The sequence below is a fragment of the Nicotiana attenuata genome, unplaced genomic scaffold, assembly GCF_001879085.1.
Source record: "Nicotiana attenuata strain UT unplaced genomic scaffold, NIATTr2, whole genome shotgun sequence".
NCBI classification, from domain to species: domain Eukaryota; kingdom Viridiplantae; phylum Streptophyta; class Magnoliopsida; order Solanales; family Solanaceae; genus Nicotiana; species Nicotiana attenuata.
Window position 1 is genome coordinate 289,435 of NW_017670685.1, and position 12,679 is coordinate 302,113.

The following is a 12,679-nucleotide window of genomic DNA, read 5'->3' on the forward strand; positions in this document are numbered from 1 at the left end:
CATTGAGGTATCAAAATTCTTTTTCTTTTTTTCTTTGCACCTTTTCCTCTCTCTGGGATAATTTCGTCGCCCCGAGTCCTTCCGCTGCGCATACCTTCGTTCCTGCACCTTAGTAGATCGATCAATATTGTCACCGTTAAAAAAGTCAATTACAAAAATAAGAACAAAGAAAAATCATGGGTTTCCTCCCAAAAAGCACCTAATTCAACGTTGCGACATGACGATATACAACAAACCATGGGTTGCCTCCCAGAAAGCGCCTGATTTAACGTCGCGACACGACGCAGACTTTCATTATCACTCTTCGCTCATGTATTGGGGCTCTTCCAAAGATATCACCACTCTATCCCCCTTTTCTTTGACCATTCCAAGGTAATGTTTCAACCTTTGCCCATTCATTGTGAACGTATTTGTTCCATCTTCGGATTCAATTTCTACAACTCCACTTGAGAACACTTGCACCACTCTGAAGGGACCTGACCATCGGGACTTCAATTTACCCAGGAACAATCTTAGTCTCGAGTTGTATAACAATACTAGATCCCCAGGTTTGAAGTTCTGATCTAGAATATGCTTATCATGCATCAATTTCATCCTTTCTTTGTACAATCTTGCATTCTCAAATGCATGGAACCTGAATTTCTCGAGTTCATGTAACTCAGTGACTCTACTAGTATCTGCGGTCTCCATATCCAAATTCAACTGCCGCAGTGCCCAAAGGGCTTTATGCTCGAGCTCTACCGGAAGGTGGCATGCTTTCCAAACACCAACTTGTATGGTGACATACCAATTGGAATTTTAAATATTGTGTGGTACGCCCATACTGCACCATCCAACTTCTTTTCTCAATCAGTCCTTGTTGCATTCAGTGTCTTGGTTAGGACACTTTTGATTTCCCGGTTTGACACTTCAACTTGCCCGTTCGACTGTGGGTGATAAAGGGTGGTCACCTTATGGTGAACTCCATACTTTTCCAACAGCTGTGCGAACGCTCTATTGCCAAAATGGGTTCCACCATCACTGATTATAGCTCTCGGGGTGCCAAAACGTGTGAAGATGTTTTTCTTTAGAAAGCCTGTCACCCCCTTTGCAGCATTGGTTGGGAGAGCCACAGCTTCAACCTATTTGGAGACATAGTCAACTGCCACCAGTATGTATTTGTTACCATACGAGCTGATGAATGGCCCCATAAAGTCAATCCCCCATATTTCAAATATCTCCACCTCTTGAATAGTAGTCATCGACATCTCGTGACGTCGAGATATGTTGCCTGTCCTTTGGCACTCATCACAACTTTTCACCCAAGCATGGGCATCCTTGAACAGTTGGCCAATACAAACCCGATTCAAACACCTTAGCCGCTTTCTGAATTCATCCAAAGTGTCCACCATATGGTGAAGCATGGCAAGCCTACAAAACAGAATGTTGATCTTTCTCAGGGATACACCTCCGGATCATGTTATCTACACATATTTTAAAAAGTAGAGGTTCATCCCAATAATAAGACCGACAATCGCGAAAGAACTTTTTCTTTTGAATTGAAGAGAGTTCATAAGGTACAATACCGCTTGCTAAATAATTAGTAATATCAGCATACCATGGCGTCTCCTCCATTGTCACGGCTAGTAACTGCTCATCCTGGAATGTCTCTGTTATATCTTCAACCTCTACCTTCTTTTCAGCTCCCTCCAACCTTGAGAGGTGGTCTGCTACTTGGTTCTCTGTCCCTTTTCTATCACGAATCTCCAGATCGAATTCTTGTAGCAAAAGAACCGAGCAGGTCAAGCGTGGCTTTGACTCATTCTTTGCTATCAAGTACCTAATTGCTGCATGGTCAGTATAAACAATAACTTTTGAACCAATCAAGTACGACTTGAATTGTCGAATGCAAAAACTACAGCCGACATCTCTTTTTCCGTCACAGTGTAATTGAGCTGCGCACCACTTAGCGTTCTGCTTGCATAGTAAATTGGGTGCATCAGATTATCCTTTCGCTGCCCAAGACTGCTCCTATAGCATAGTCACTTGTGTCGCACATGAGCTCGAACGGTTGCTCCTAGTTGGGTGCAACAATGATGGGTGCAGTCACCAATCTCTTCTTCAGCCCCTCAAATACCAACCTGCAATCATTAGAAAACACAAAGGGTTGATCCTTTTCAAGGAGTTTAGATAAAAGGTTAGCAATCTTAGAGAAATCTTTTATAAATCGCTTGTAGAACCCGGCGTGCCCAAGGAAACTTCTCACTGCCTTGACCAAAGTAGGCGGTGGAAACTTCTCAATCATATCAACCTTAGCATGATCAACCTCAATTCCTTTGCTGGACACTCGATGCCCCAAGACTATCCCTTCTTGTACCATAAAATAGCACTTCTCCCAATTCAGCACTAAATTTGTCTCCACACATCTTCTGAGCACTCTTCTTAAATTGTGAAGACACTCGTTGAATGAATCCCCCACCATGGAGAAATCATCCATAAATACCTCCATAATGTCTTCAACCATGTCCGTGAAAATGGCTAACTTACACCGCTGGAATATAGTCGGTGCATTGCAAAGTCCAAAAGGCATTGTCCGAAAGGCAAATATGCCATACGGACAGGTGAATGATGTTTTCTCTATGTCTTTGGGGGATATTGAGATCTGATTGTACCCCGAATATCTATCCAAGAAACAGAAGTGAGATCGCCCAGCCATCCTGTCCAGTATTTGGTCAATGAATGGCAAGGGAAAATGGTTCTTCCGGGTGGCTGTGTTCAATTTCTGATAATCCATGCAAATCCGCCACCCCGTGACTGTACGAGTCGAGATCAACTCGTTATTCTCATTTTGTACGATCGTCATGCCTCCCTTCTACGACACACACTGAACAGGGCTGACCCAATTGCTGTCAGAGATAGGGAAGATGATACCCACATCTAACCATTTGATCACTTCATTCTTCACCACCTCTTTTATATTCGGGTTCAGCCTTCGTTGATGTTCTCTGGAAGGTTTGTGCCCTTCTTCCAAGAGAATCTTATGCATACAAAAAGCTGGGCTGATACCCTTTATGTCTGCCATGGTCTAACCAATAGCAGTCTCACATTCCTGTAACACCTGTAGGAGTTGCTCAACCCGCACAGCTAGCAAACCGGATGATATAATAAGAGTTAAAGTAGAATTAGGCCCTAAGAAAGCGTATTTGAGATGAGCTGGGAGCGGTTTCAGGTCCAACTGTGGTGGCTCCTCTATCGATGGTTTCGCAGGTGGTGTTGTTCTTTCTTCTATGTGTAGGGGCTCGAACTGGGGTTCCCTTTTCCAGAACCCTTGACCTTCAAGAGCCATGACCCACTCTGCCAACTCCTTACCATCCACATTTTCCAGATTCTTCAAGCAGGCTTCTAACGGATCCCTGACATTAATAGTCTCATCCTCCTCTTGTAGTATTACATCTACGGCCTCCACTAGTGAGTAATTTGCAAATTCGTTGGGTCTCCTCATAGATTTGTTGAACATTGAATATTATCTCTTCGTTGTTCAACCTCATTCTCAATTCTCCAGTCTCACAATCAATTAATGCTCTCCTAGTGGCTTAAAACGGTCTTCCCAGAATGATTGGTATCTCTTCATCCACTTGACAGTCAAGAATGACGAAGTTTGCAGGGAATAGAAATTTCCCTACTTGAACAAGCACATCACCAAGAATTCATGTCAGTCTTTTGACTGTGTGATCAGCCAGTTGCAGCAACATTGAGGTCGGTCTAGCTCTGCCAATGCGCAGTTTAGTATAGATTGCCAAAGGCATCAGGTTTATTGTCACGACCCGGATTTCCCACCATCGGGGGTCGTGATGGCGCCTACTGTCGGAGCTAGGCAAGCCAAGCCTTTTAAACATTTCCTGATTTAACCTCAACAAGAACAATATAAATATAATGAGTCATTTAAATTAAAGCGGAAGTCTTTAAAACACAGATAACTGAAAAACCCAAAATGCGGAAGTTTAACATTTCTCTACCCAAGACTGGTGTCGCTATCTCACGAACTACTAAAGAGTGCTACAAACAAGTCTGAATAGAAATACATAAGTGTCTGTCTCGGTACAATGAAACAAACTGAAAACATAGAAAGGGACTCCGACCTGCAAACGCCAGCTAGGTTACCTCGTAAGTCCCTGGACTGAAGTCAGCTCCCGATCAATATCCTACTGCTGTGGTCCAAAAGCTGCTCTGGTACCGTGATCTGTGCAAAAGAGCACAGAAGTATAGCATCAGCACAACCGACCCCATGTGCTGGTAAGTGCTTGGCCTAACCCCGGTGAAGTAGTGACGAGGCTAGACAGGACTACCAAACCAACCTGTGCATATATATATATATATATATATATGCAATAAAAGGGAAGAATACAGAAATTAAACAGTTAAGAGGGAGGGGAGCATACTATGGGGGAGTACAGTCCGGATATAAAGTCAACAATTTAAGTAAGAAACAGGGCAATAACAATAATTAATGAGAGCAGGAAAATCAACAGTTGCACGACATCAACCTTCGTGCTTTTACTCTCATTCTCACCAAAAGCAATCAAATAAAGTGCACGGCATCACCCTTCGTGCTTTCCCTCACATAACTCTCATATCATGGCACGGAATGATCCTTCGTGCAATTATAATCAAATCAGAGCACGGAATGTCCCTTCGTGCATAAATAATCAAAACATGGCACGGAATGACCCTTCATGCAATTATAATCAAATCAGAGCACGGAATGTCCCTTCGTGCATAAATAATCAAAACATGGCACGGAATGACCCTTCGTGCATTATCACTCTTCCTCACCCAAACAGTAATCACAATCAAACGGGGCAGGGGGATAAACAAATATAAGAAATGTCCCGGCAAGGGAGTTACAACAATACTTTCACATCCCGGTAAGGGAGATAATCAATATACTAAAACCATCCCGGCAAGGGATTAATCATATCACTTTCTATTTCTTTCATTTCTTACTCAATAGTCTTTTTGTCATTCGAGCCAACGCTCCAAAGAATTTACAATTCAAAATTAGTCCTCATACTCTTCACATTGCCTAGAATTCATCAATTAACATGGAAGAGTCATAACAATATCAGGATAAGTACATACAAGGACCCACGGTCATGCTAGACACCGGTGTATAGATACTCGTCACCATGCCTATACACCGTACGCAACATTTAGCAATTAGCGAACAACACTCTAATCCTATTCCCTCAAGCCAAAGTTAGATCAAACACTTACCTCGAATGCTCCAAACTCAACTCAAGCCTCTAGTATCGCTTTACCCTTCGAATTCACCACCAAACTGCTCGAATCTAATCACAAATTACTTGAATGTATTAACAAATGCTACTTGAATCGATTTGAATGCATGAAAATGAATTTCCCAAAGTTTTACTCAAAAATTCCCAATATGCCCCCGGGCCCACGTGGTCAAAACCCGAGGTTTGAACCAAAACCCGATTACCCATTCCCCCATGAACTCAGATATGTGAGTTATTTTAGAACCGGACCTCAAATTGAGGTCCAAAACCCCCAAATTTAGGGACCCTAGTTCTACCCTAAATTCCCAAATTCCCCCATTAAAATCCTTGTTTTGAAGTTGAAATTATGTTTAAGGATGTTAAGGAGTATAGAAAAGCTGTTAGAAATCACTTACAAATCATTTTGAAGAAGTAGAATTGTTTGGAAAATCGCCTCTTATGTTTTGGGTTTTGAAAAAGTGAAAAATGACTGAAAATCCCGACTTTATATACTTTACTGAAGACTCGGTGCGGACCGCACAAAAATGCCCCGCGGCCGCGCCGAGGAAGGGAGGGAAAATGACTCTCTGAACCTACCCAGCGCGGACCGCACTGATTTGGTGCGCGACCGCGCTGGTTGAATGGACCCAAGACCCCTCTCTGAATCTTGCAAAGCGGACCACGCTGATATGGCACGCGGCCGCGCTGGTCGAACTGGAATTCGCTGGCCCTCTGAACCTAGCCACGCGGACCGCACAGAAATGCACCGCGGCCGCGCGGCTTCCAGCGCGGACCGTGCGGAAATGACCACGGCCGCGCTGGGGGCCTGCAACACCTGGACCTGCAATCTGATACTTTTAAGTCTAAGACCCTCCCGGGACCCACTCAAAACTCACCCGAGCCCTCAGGGCTCCAAACCAAACATACACATAACTCCAAAAACATCCTACGGACTCATCCGTGCGATCAAATCGCCAAAACAACATCGAATTAGGCCTCAAGACCCATGATTTCCTTCCAATTTCCATGAAACATCAAATTTTACTGCTTCTAGCTCAAAACACGTCAAATGACGTCCAAATCTAACCAAACTTCACAGCAATTGCTTAACTCATATTTAATACTTGTGCCGGGCGTCGGAACCAAAATACGAGCCCAACAGCACAGTCTTCTAAACAAATAACACTTTCCAATTCTTTAATTATTTTCAGAAAACAATTTCACATAACAATTCGTTTCTCGGACTTGGGACCTCGAAATTTGATTCCGGGCACACACCCAAGTCCCAAAATTTCCTACGAACCTCTGGGACTTTCGAATCACGAGTCCGGGTCCGTTCGCCCAAAATGTTGACCGAAGTCAAACTTAATCAATTAAAACATCAAAATTTTATTATCTTCCTCAAAATTTCATACTTAAACGTTCTGGCTACGCGCCCGAACTGCGCACACAAAATTCGAGGCAACCCCCAAGTGAGGTTTTCACGGCCTTAGAAATACAGAGTGAGTAGGAATACAGGTGATGACCCTTTGGGTCGTCACATTCTCCACCTCTAAAACAACCGTTCATCCTCGAACGGACAAGAGAAAGAAGTACCTGAGTCGGGAAAAAGATGGGGATAACGGCTCCGCATATCAGACTCGGACTCCCAGGTCGATGCCTCAGGAGGCTGACCTCTCCACTGAACACGAACAGAAGGGAAACTCTTGGACCTCAACTAACGAACTTGCCGGTCTAGAATAGCTACCGGCTCCTCCTCATATGACAGATCCTTGTCCAACTGGACTGTGCTGAAGTCTAATACATGGGAAGGATCGCCGTGGTACCTACGAAGCATGGATACATGGAAAACTGGATGCACGACTGATAAGCTAGGCGGCAACGCAAGTCTATAAGCTACCTCACCCACTCGATCAAGAATCTCAAATGGGCCGATGTACCTAGGGCTAAGCTTGCCCTTCTTCCCAAATCTCATCACGCCCTTCATAGGCGACACTCGGAGCAATACCCGCTCACCAACCATGAAAGCTACATCTCAAACCTTACGGTCTGCATAACTCTTCTGCCTAGAATGAGCTGAACGAAGCCTCTCCTGAATGATCTTGACCTTATCTAAAGCCTCCTGAACTAAGTCTGTACCCAACAACCGAGCCTCTCCCGGCTCGAACCATCCAACTGGAGACCGACATCGCCTACCATACAACGCCTCATATGGAACCATCTGGATGCTAGACTGGTAGCTGTTGTTGTAGGCGAACTCTGCTAAAGGCATATACCGGTCCCACGAGCCTCCAAAATCAATGACACAAGCTCGGAGCATATCCTCCAATATCTGAATAGTCCGCTCGGACTGTCCGTCCGTCTGAGGATGGAACGCTGTGCTCAACTCAACCCGTGTGCCCAACTCTCACTGAACTGCTCTCTAGAAGCGTGAGGTAAACTGCGTACCCCGGTCCGAAATGATAGATACCGGCACCCCATGAAGGCGAACAATCTCTCTGATGTAGATCTCAGCTAACCTCTCGGATGAATACGTAGTTGCAACAGGAACGAAATGCGCTGACTTGGTCAGCCTATCAACAATGACCCAAATCGCATCAAACTTCTTCCGGGTCAACGGGAGTCCAGTAACAAAATCCATGGTAACCCTCTCCCACTTCCACTCGGGAAGCTCAATCCTCTGAAACAATCCACCAGGCCTCTGATGCTCGTACTTAACCTGCTGACAGTTCAAATATCGAGCCACATATGCAACAATATCCTTCTTCATCCTACGCCACCAATAATGCTGCCACAAGTCCTGATACATCTTCGCGGCGCCAGGGTGAATAGAATACCGAGAACTATGGGCCTCCGCTAAGATCAACTCTCGAATCCCATCGACATTGGGCACACAAACTCGCCCCTGCAATCTCAAAACACCATCATCATCTAACGTCACCTTCGTGGCACCTCCACGCTGCACCGTGTCTCTCTGGACACATAAATGGGGATCATCAAACTGCCGATCACGGATACGCTCCAATAATGAAGAGCGAGCAACCGTGCAAGCTAACACTCTGCTAGGCTCAGAAATATCCAACCTCACAAATCGATTGGCCAAGGCCTGACTTCCAAAGCAAGCGGTCTCTGGCTGACCGGAATATAAGCAAGACTACCCATACTGGCGGACTTCCTACTCAATGCGTCGGCCACCACATTGGCCTTCCTCGGGTGGTATAAGATAGTAATATCATAACCCTTCAGCAACTCCAACCACCTCCTCTGCCTCAGATTCAACTCCTTTTGCTTGAACAAGTACTGAAGACTCTTGTGATCGGTGTACACCTCACACGTTACACCATATAGGTAATGCCTCCAAATCTTCAAAGCATGAACTATGGCTGCCAACTCTAGGTCATGAACCAGATAATTCTTCTCGTGGATCTTCAACTGCCTCGAAGCATAGGCTATGACTCTGCCATCCTGCATCAATACTGCACCAAGTCCAATACGGGAAGCATCACAATAGACTGTATAAGGCCCTGAACATGTGGGCAAAACCAATACTGGTTTCGTAGTCAGAGCTGCCTTGAGCTTCTGAAAGCTTGCCTCACACTCATCTGACCATCTGAACTGGGCACCCTTCTGGGTCAATCTGGTCATCGGGGCTGCAATAGATGAAAACCCCTCCACGAACTGACGATAGTAGCCCGCTAACCCCAAGAAACTCCGAATCACTGTAGCTGATGCTGGTCGAGGCCAGTTCTTGACCGCCTCTATCTTCTTTGGGTCCACCTGAATACCCTCTGCTGATACAACGTGACCCAGAAATGCTACTGAACTTAGCCAGAACTCACACTTGGAGAACTTGGCATATAGCTGACTATCCCTTAGAGTCTGAAGAACCACCCTAAGGTGCTGCTCGTGCTCCTCCTGGCTGTGGGAGTACACCAAAATATCATCAATAAAGACTATCACGAACATGTCCAAATATGGCCTGAACACTCGGTTCATCAACTCCACGAATGCTGCTGGGGCATTGGTCAACCCAAATGACATGACCAGGAACTCATAATGCCCGTACCGAGTGCGGAATGCTGTCTTAGGGACATCGGATGCCCTAATCCTCAGCTGGTGGTAGCCAGATCTCAAGTCTATCTTTGAAAATATCCTTTCACCCTTGAAGCTGGTCGTAACAAATCGTCAATCCTCGGCAGTGGATACTTGTTCTTAATCGTCACTTTGTTCAATTGTCGGTAATCAATGCACATCCTCATCGAACCTATCCTTTTTGTTCACAAATAACACTGGCGCGTCCCTAAGGAGAAACACTGGGTCTAATGAAACCCTTCCCCAGCAATTCCTGCAGCTGATCCTTTAATTCTTTTAACTCTGGCGGGGCCATGCGATACGGNGGACCGCTGACGCTGGAATCGCGAACATACGCCAGATAAGCTAAACACCCCTTCTCGACCATGCGTCGAGCCTTCACATATGAGATAACACTGCGAGTGGCATGACCTGGGGTCCCTCTCCACTCTAATCGGGCAAAATCTGGCAAAGCCAAGGTCACGGTCTTGGCATGACAATCCAAGATAGCATGATACGGGGACAACCAATCCATCCCTAATATAACATCGAAATCCACCATGTCTAAGAGCAATAGATCAACACGGGTCTCAAGACCCTCAAACACTACCACACAGGAACGATGAACTCGGTCGACCACTATAGAATCACCCACTGGTGTAGATACATATACAGGAACACCCAAGGCATCACTAGGCATAACCAAGTAGGGTGCAAAATAGGACGACACATATGAATACGTAGACCCAGGGTCAAATAGCACTGAAGCATCCCTATCACAGACCAGAATAGTACCTGTAATAACAGCATCTGAAGACTCAGCCTCTGGCCCAGCTGGCAAAGCATAACACCGGGGCTAGGCCCCACCTCCCTGAACCATGTCTCTAGGACGATCTGCTACTGGCTGACCCCTACCTCTGCCGGTCCGAGCTCCACCTCTACGGTCTCTACCTCCTCCTCTATGATCCCTACCCCCGCCTCTAACTGGCTGGGCAAGCTGTGGATCACCTGGTGCCTGAATCACGGGGCGAGGACCCTGTTGCTGAGAGCTACCCGAGGCTCGAGGGCAAAATCTGACAATGTGACTCGGGTCGCCACAACCATGACAAGCCCTCGACTGCTGAGACTGCTGGCCCTGACAACCTGTATGTCCTCCCCGGAAACTCTGAAGTGGCGGTGCGCTGATGGGCTGCTGATCAAAATAATGCTGCTGAGAACCACCACCGCCTGGAGTACCATGAGAAACCTGGAGTGCTGACTGAAAGGGCCTCGGAGGATGGCCTCTACCATAAGAATCCTCACCTCCAGACGAGGTACCATTGAATCTTCCTGCATGACGGGGCCTCTTATCTGACCCATGACCACCTCCCCGTGCAAGTGCCGTATCAACTCTGCGGGCCGCATTGGCCGCCTCCTGAAAAGAAATCTCGCTCCGGGCTCCCATAGCCATCTGGAGACGGATCGGCTGAATCAACCCATCAATAAACCTCCGCACCCTCTCTCTCTCGGTGGGGAGTATAACAATAACATGGCGTGCTAGATCAATGAACCGAGTCTCATACTGAGTGACTGTCATAGAGCCCTGCTAGAGACGCTTGAACTGCCTGCGAAGAGCCTCTCGCTGAGTAACTGGGAGAAACTTTTCCAAAAACAACTCTGCAAACTGGTCCCAAGTCAATGATGGCGACCCTGCTGGTCTAGATAAACAATAGTCCCTCCACCAAGTCTTGGCGGATCCTGCTAGTCGAAAGGTGGCGAAGTCGACCCCATTGGTCTCCAGAATACCCATAGTCCGAAGAACCTCATGGCAGCTATACAAGAAATCCTGGGGGTCCTCTGAAGAAGCATCGCTGAATATGGTGGTGAAGAGCTTGGTGAATCTATCCAGCCTCCACAAAGCATCTGCGGACATAGCCGCTCCATCGCCGGTCTGAGTCACAATACCCGGCTGAACTGCCATAGCTGGCTGAGCCACTGGAACCTGAGTCTGGGGAGCTGCCTGCTCCGGAGTACGTGTAGCAAGAGTCTGGACCCCTCCTCCAGCCTGAGAAGTGGCTGGTGCTACTGGAAGCAAACCCGCTCGAGAGACGCTCTCCATAAAGCCTACCAACCTGACCAACACGTCTTGAAGAACTGGGGTGGCTATAAACACCTCTGGGACCTGAGCTAGGCCCATCGGAGCTGCTGGGGCTGGAACCCCCTCATCATAACCAACATGGGGCTCCACCTCAGGGGCTGCTGCTCGGGGCTGAGCTCTGCCCCGCTCGGCCTCGCCCTCTGCCCCTCGTAGGAGCTGCTGCTGGGGGCTCGGGCTGTTGCGCGGTAGAAGAGGAAGCACGTGTTCTCGCCATCTGTGAAAGAATAGAGTGGAAAGACAATCAGTATTTGGGAAACAGAATCGCACGACAGGAAAGAACAAAAGTGAAACTTTTCCTAACTCCGTAGCCTCTGGGGATAAATACAGACGTCTCCGTACCGATCCCTCAGACTCTACCAAGTTTGTCCGTGAGTAGCGTGACCTATGTAACCTAGAGCTCTGCTACCAACTTGTCACGACCCGGATTTCCCACCATCAGGGGTCGTGATGGCGCCTACTGTCGGAGCTAGGCAAGCCAAGCCTTTTAAACATTTCCCGATTTCACCTCAACAAGAATAATACAAATATAACGAGTCATTTAAATTAAAGCGGAAGTCTTTAGAACACAGATAACTGAAAAACCCAAAATGCGGAAGTTTAACATTTCTCTACCCAAGACTGGTGTCGCTATCTCACGAACTACTAAAGAGTGCTACAAAAAAGTCTGAATGGAAATACATAAGTGTCTGTCTCGGTACAATGAAACAAACTGAAAACATAGAAAGGGACTCCGACCTGCGAACGCCAGCTAGGCTACCTCGTAAGTCCCTGGACTGAAGTCAGCTCCCGATCAATATCCTACTGCTGTGGTCCAAAAGCTGCTCTGGTACCGTGATCTGTGCAAAAGAGCACAGAAGTGTAGCATCAGCACAACCGACCCCATGTGCTGGTAAGTGCTTGGCCTAACCCCGGTGAAGTAGTGACGAGGCTAGACAGGACTACCAAACCAACCTGTGCAGTTCAATATATATATATATGCAATAAAAGGGAAGAATACAGAAATTAAACAGTTAAGAGGGAGGGGAGCATACTATGGGGGAGTACAGTCCGGATATAAAGTCAACAATTTAAGTAAGAAACAGGACAATAACAATGATTAATGAGAGCAGGAAAATCAACAGTTGCACGGTATCAACCTTCGTGCTTTTACTCTCATTCTCACCAAAAGCAATCAAATAAAGTGCACGGCATCACCCTTCGTGCTTTCCCTCACATA

The 12,679-nt window shown here is 46.6% G+C and overlaps 2 protein-coding genes across 2 annotated transcripts; both read right to left on the minus strand.

Annotated features, from left to right (window-relative positions):
• Nucleotides 1-297: 297 nt before the first annotated feature.
• On the minus strand, nucleotides 298-690 carry LOC109242289. Its single transcript, XM_019409156.1, has one exon. It carries the CDS (start codon nucleotides 688-690, stop codon nucleotides 298-300), a length of 393 nt encoding a protein of 130 aa, XP_019264701.1.
• A 155-nt stretch (nucleotides 691-845) lies between these two features.
• Nucleotides 846-2,695, minus strand: LOC109242290 (uncharacterized protein K02A2.6-like). The gene is made up of 2 exons (XM_019409157.1): nucleotides 2,483-2,695; nucleotides 846-1,121 (listed from the first exon to the last, which is right to left on the minus strand). Exons 1-2 carry the CDS (start codon nucleotides 2,693-2,695, stop codon nucleotides 846-848), a joined length of 489 nt encoding a protein of 162 aa, XP_019264702.1.
• Nucleotides 2,696-12,679: the final 9,984 nt, after the last annotated feature.

Bases quoted from the DNA above. Each gene is read 5' to 3' on its own strand.
- LOC109242289 (XM_019409156.1), bottom strand. From the start codon at position 690: ATGGAGACCGCAGATACTAGTAGAGTCACTGAGTTACATGAACTCGAG.
- LOC109242290 (XM_019409157.1), bottom strand. From the start codon at position 2,695: ATGGCTGGGCGATCTCACTTCTGTTTCTTGGATAGATATTCGGGGTAC. The intron at 1,122-2,482 runs GTATTTATGGAT...GTCTCCAAATAG, and splicing joins TGGTTGAAGACATTATGGAG to GTTGAAGCTGTGGCTCTCCC.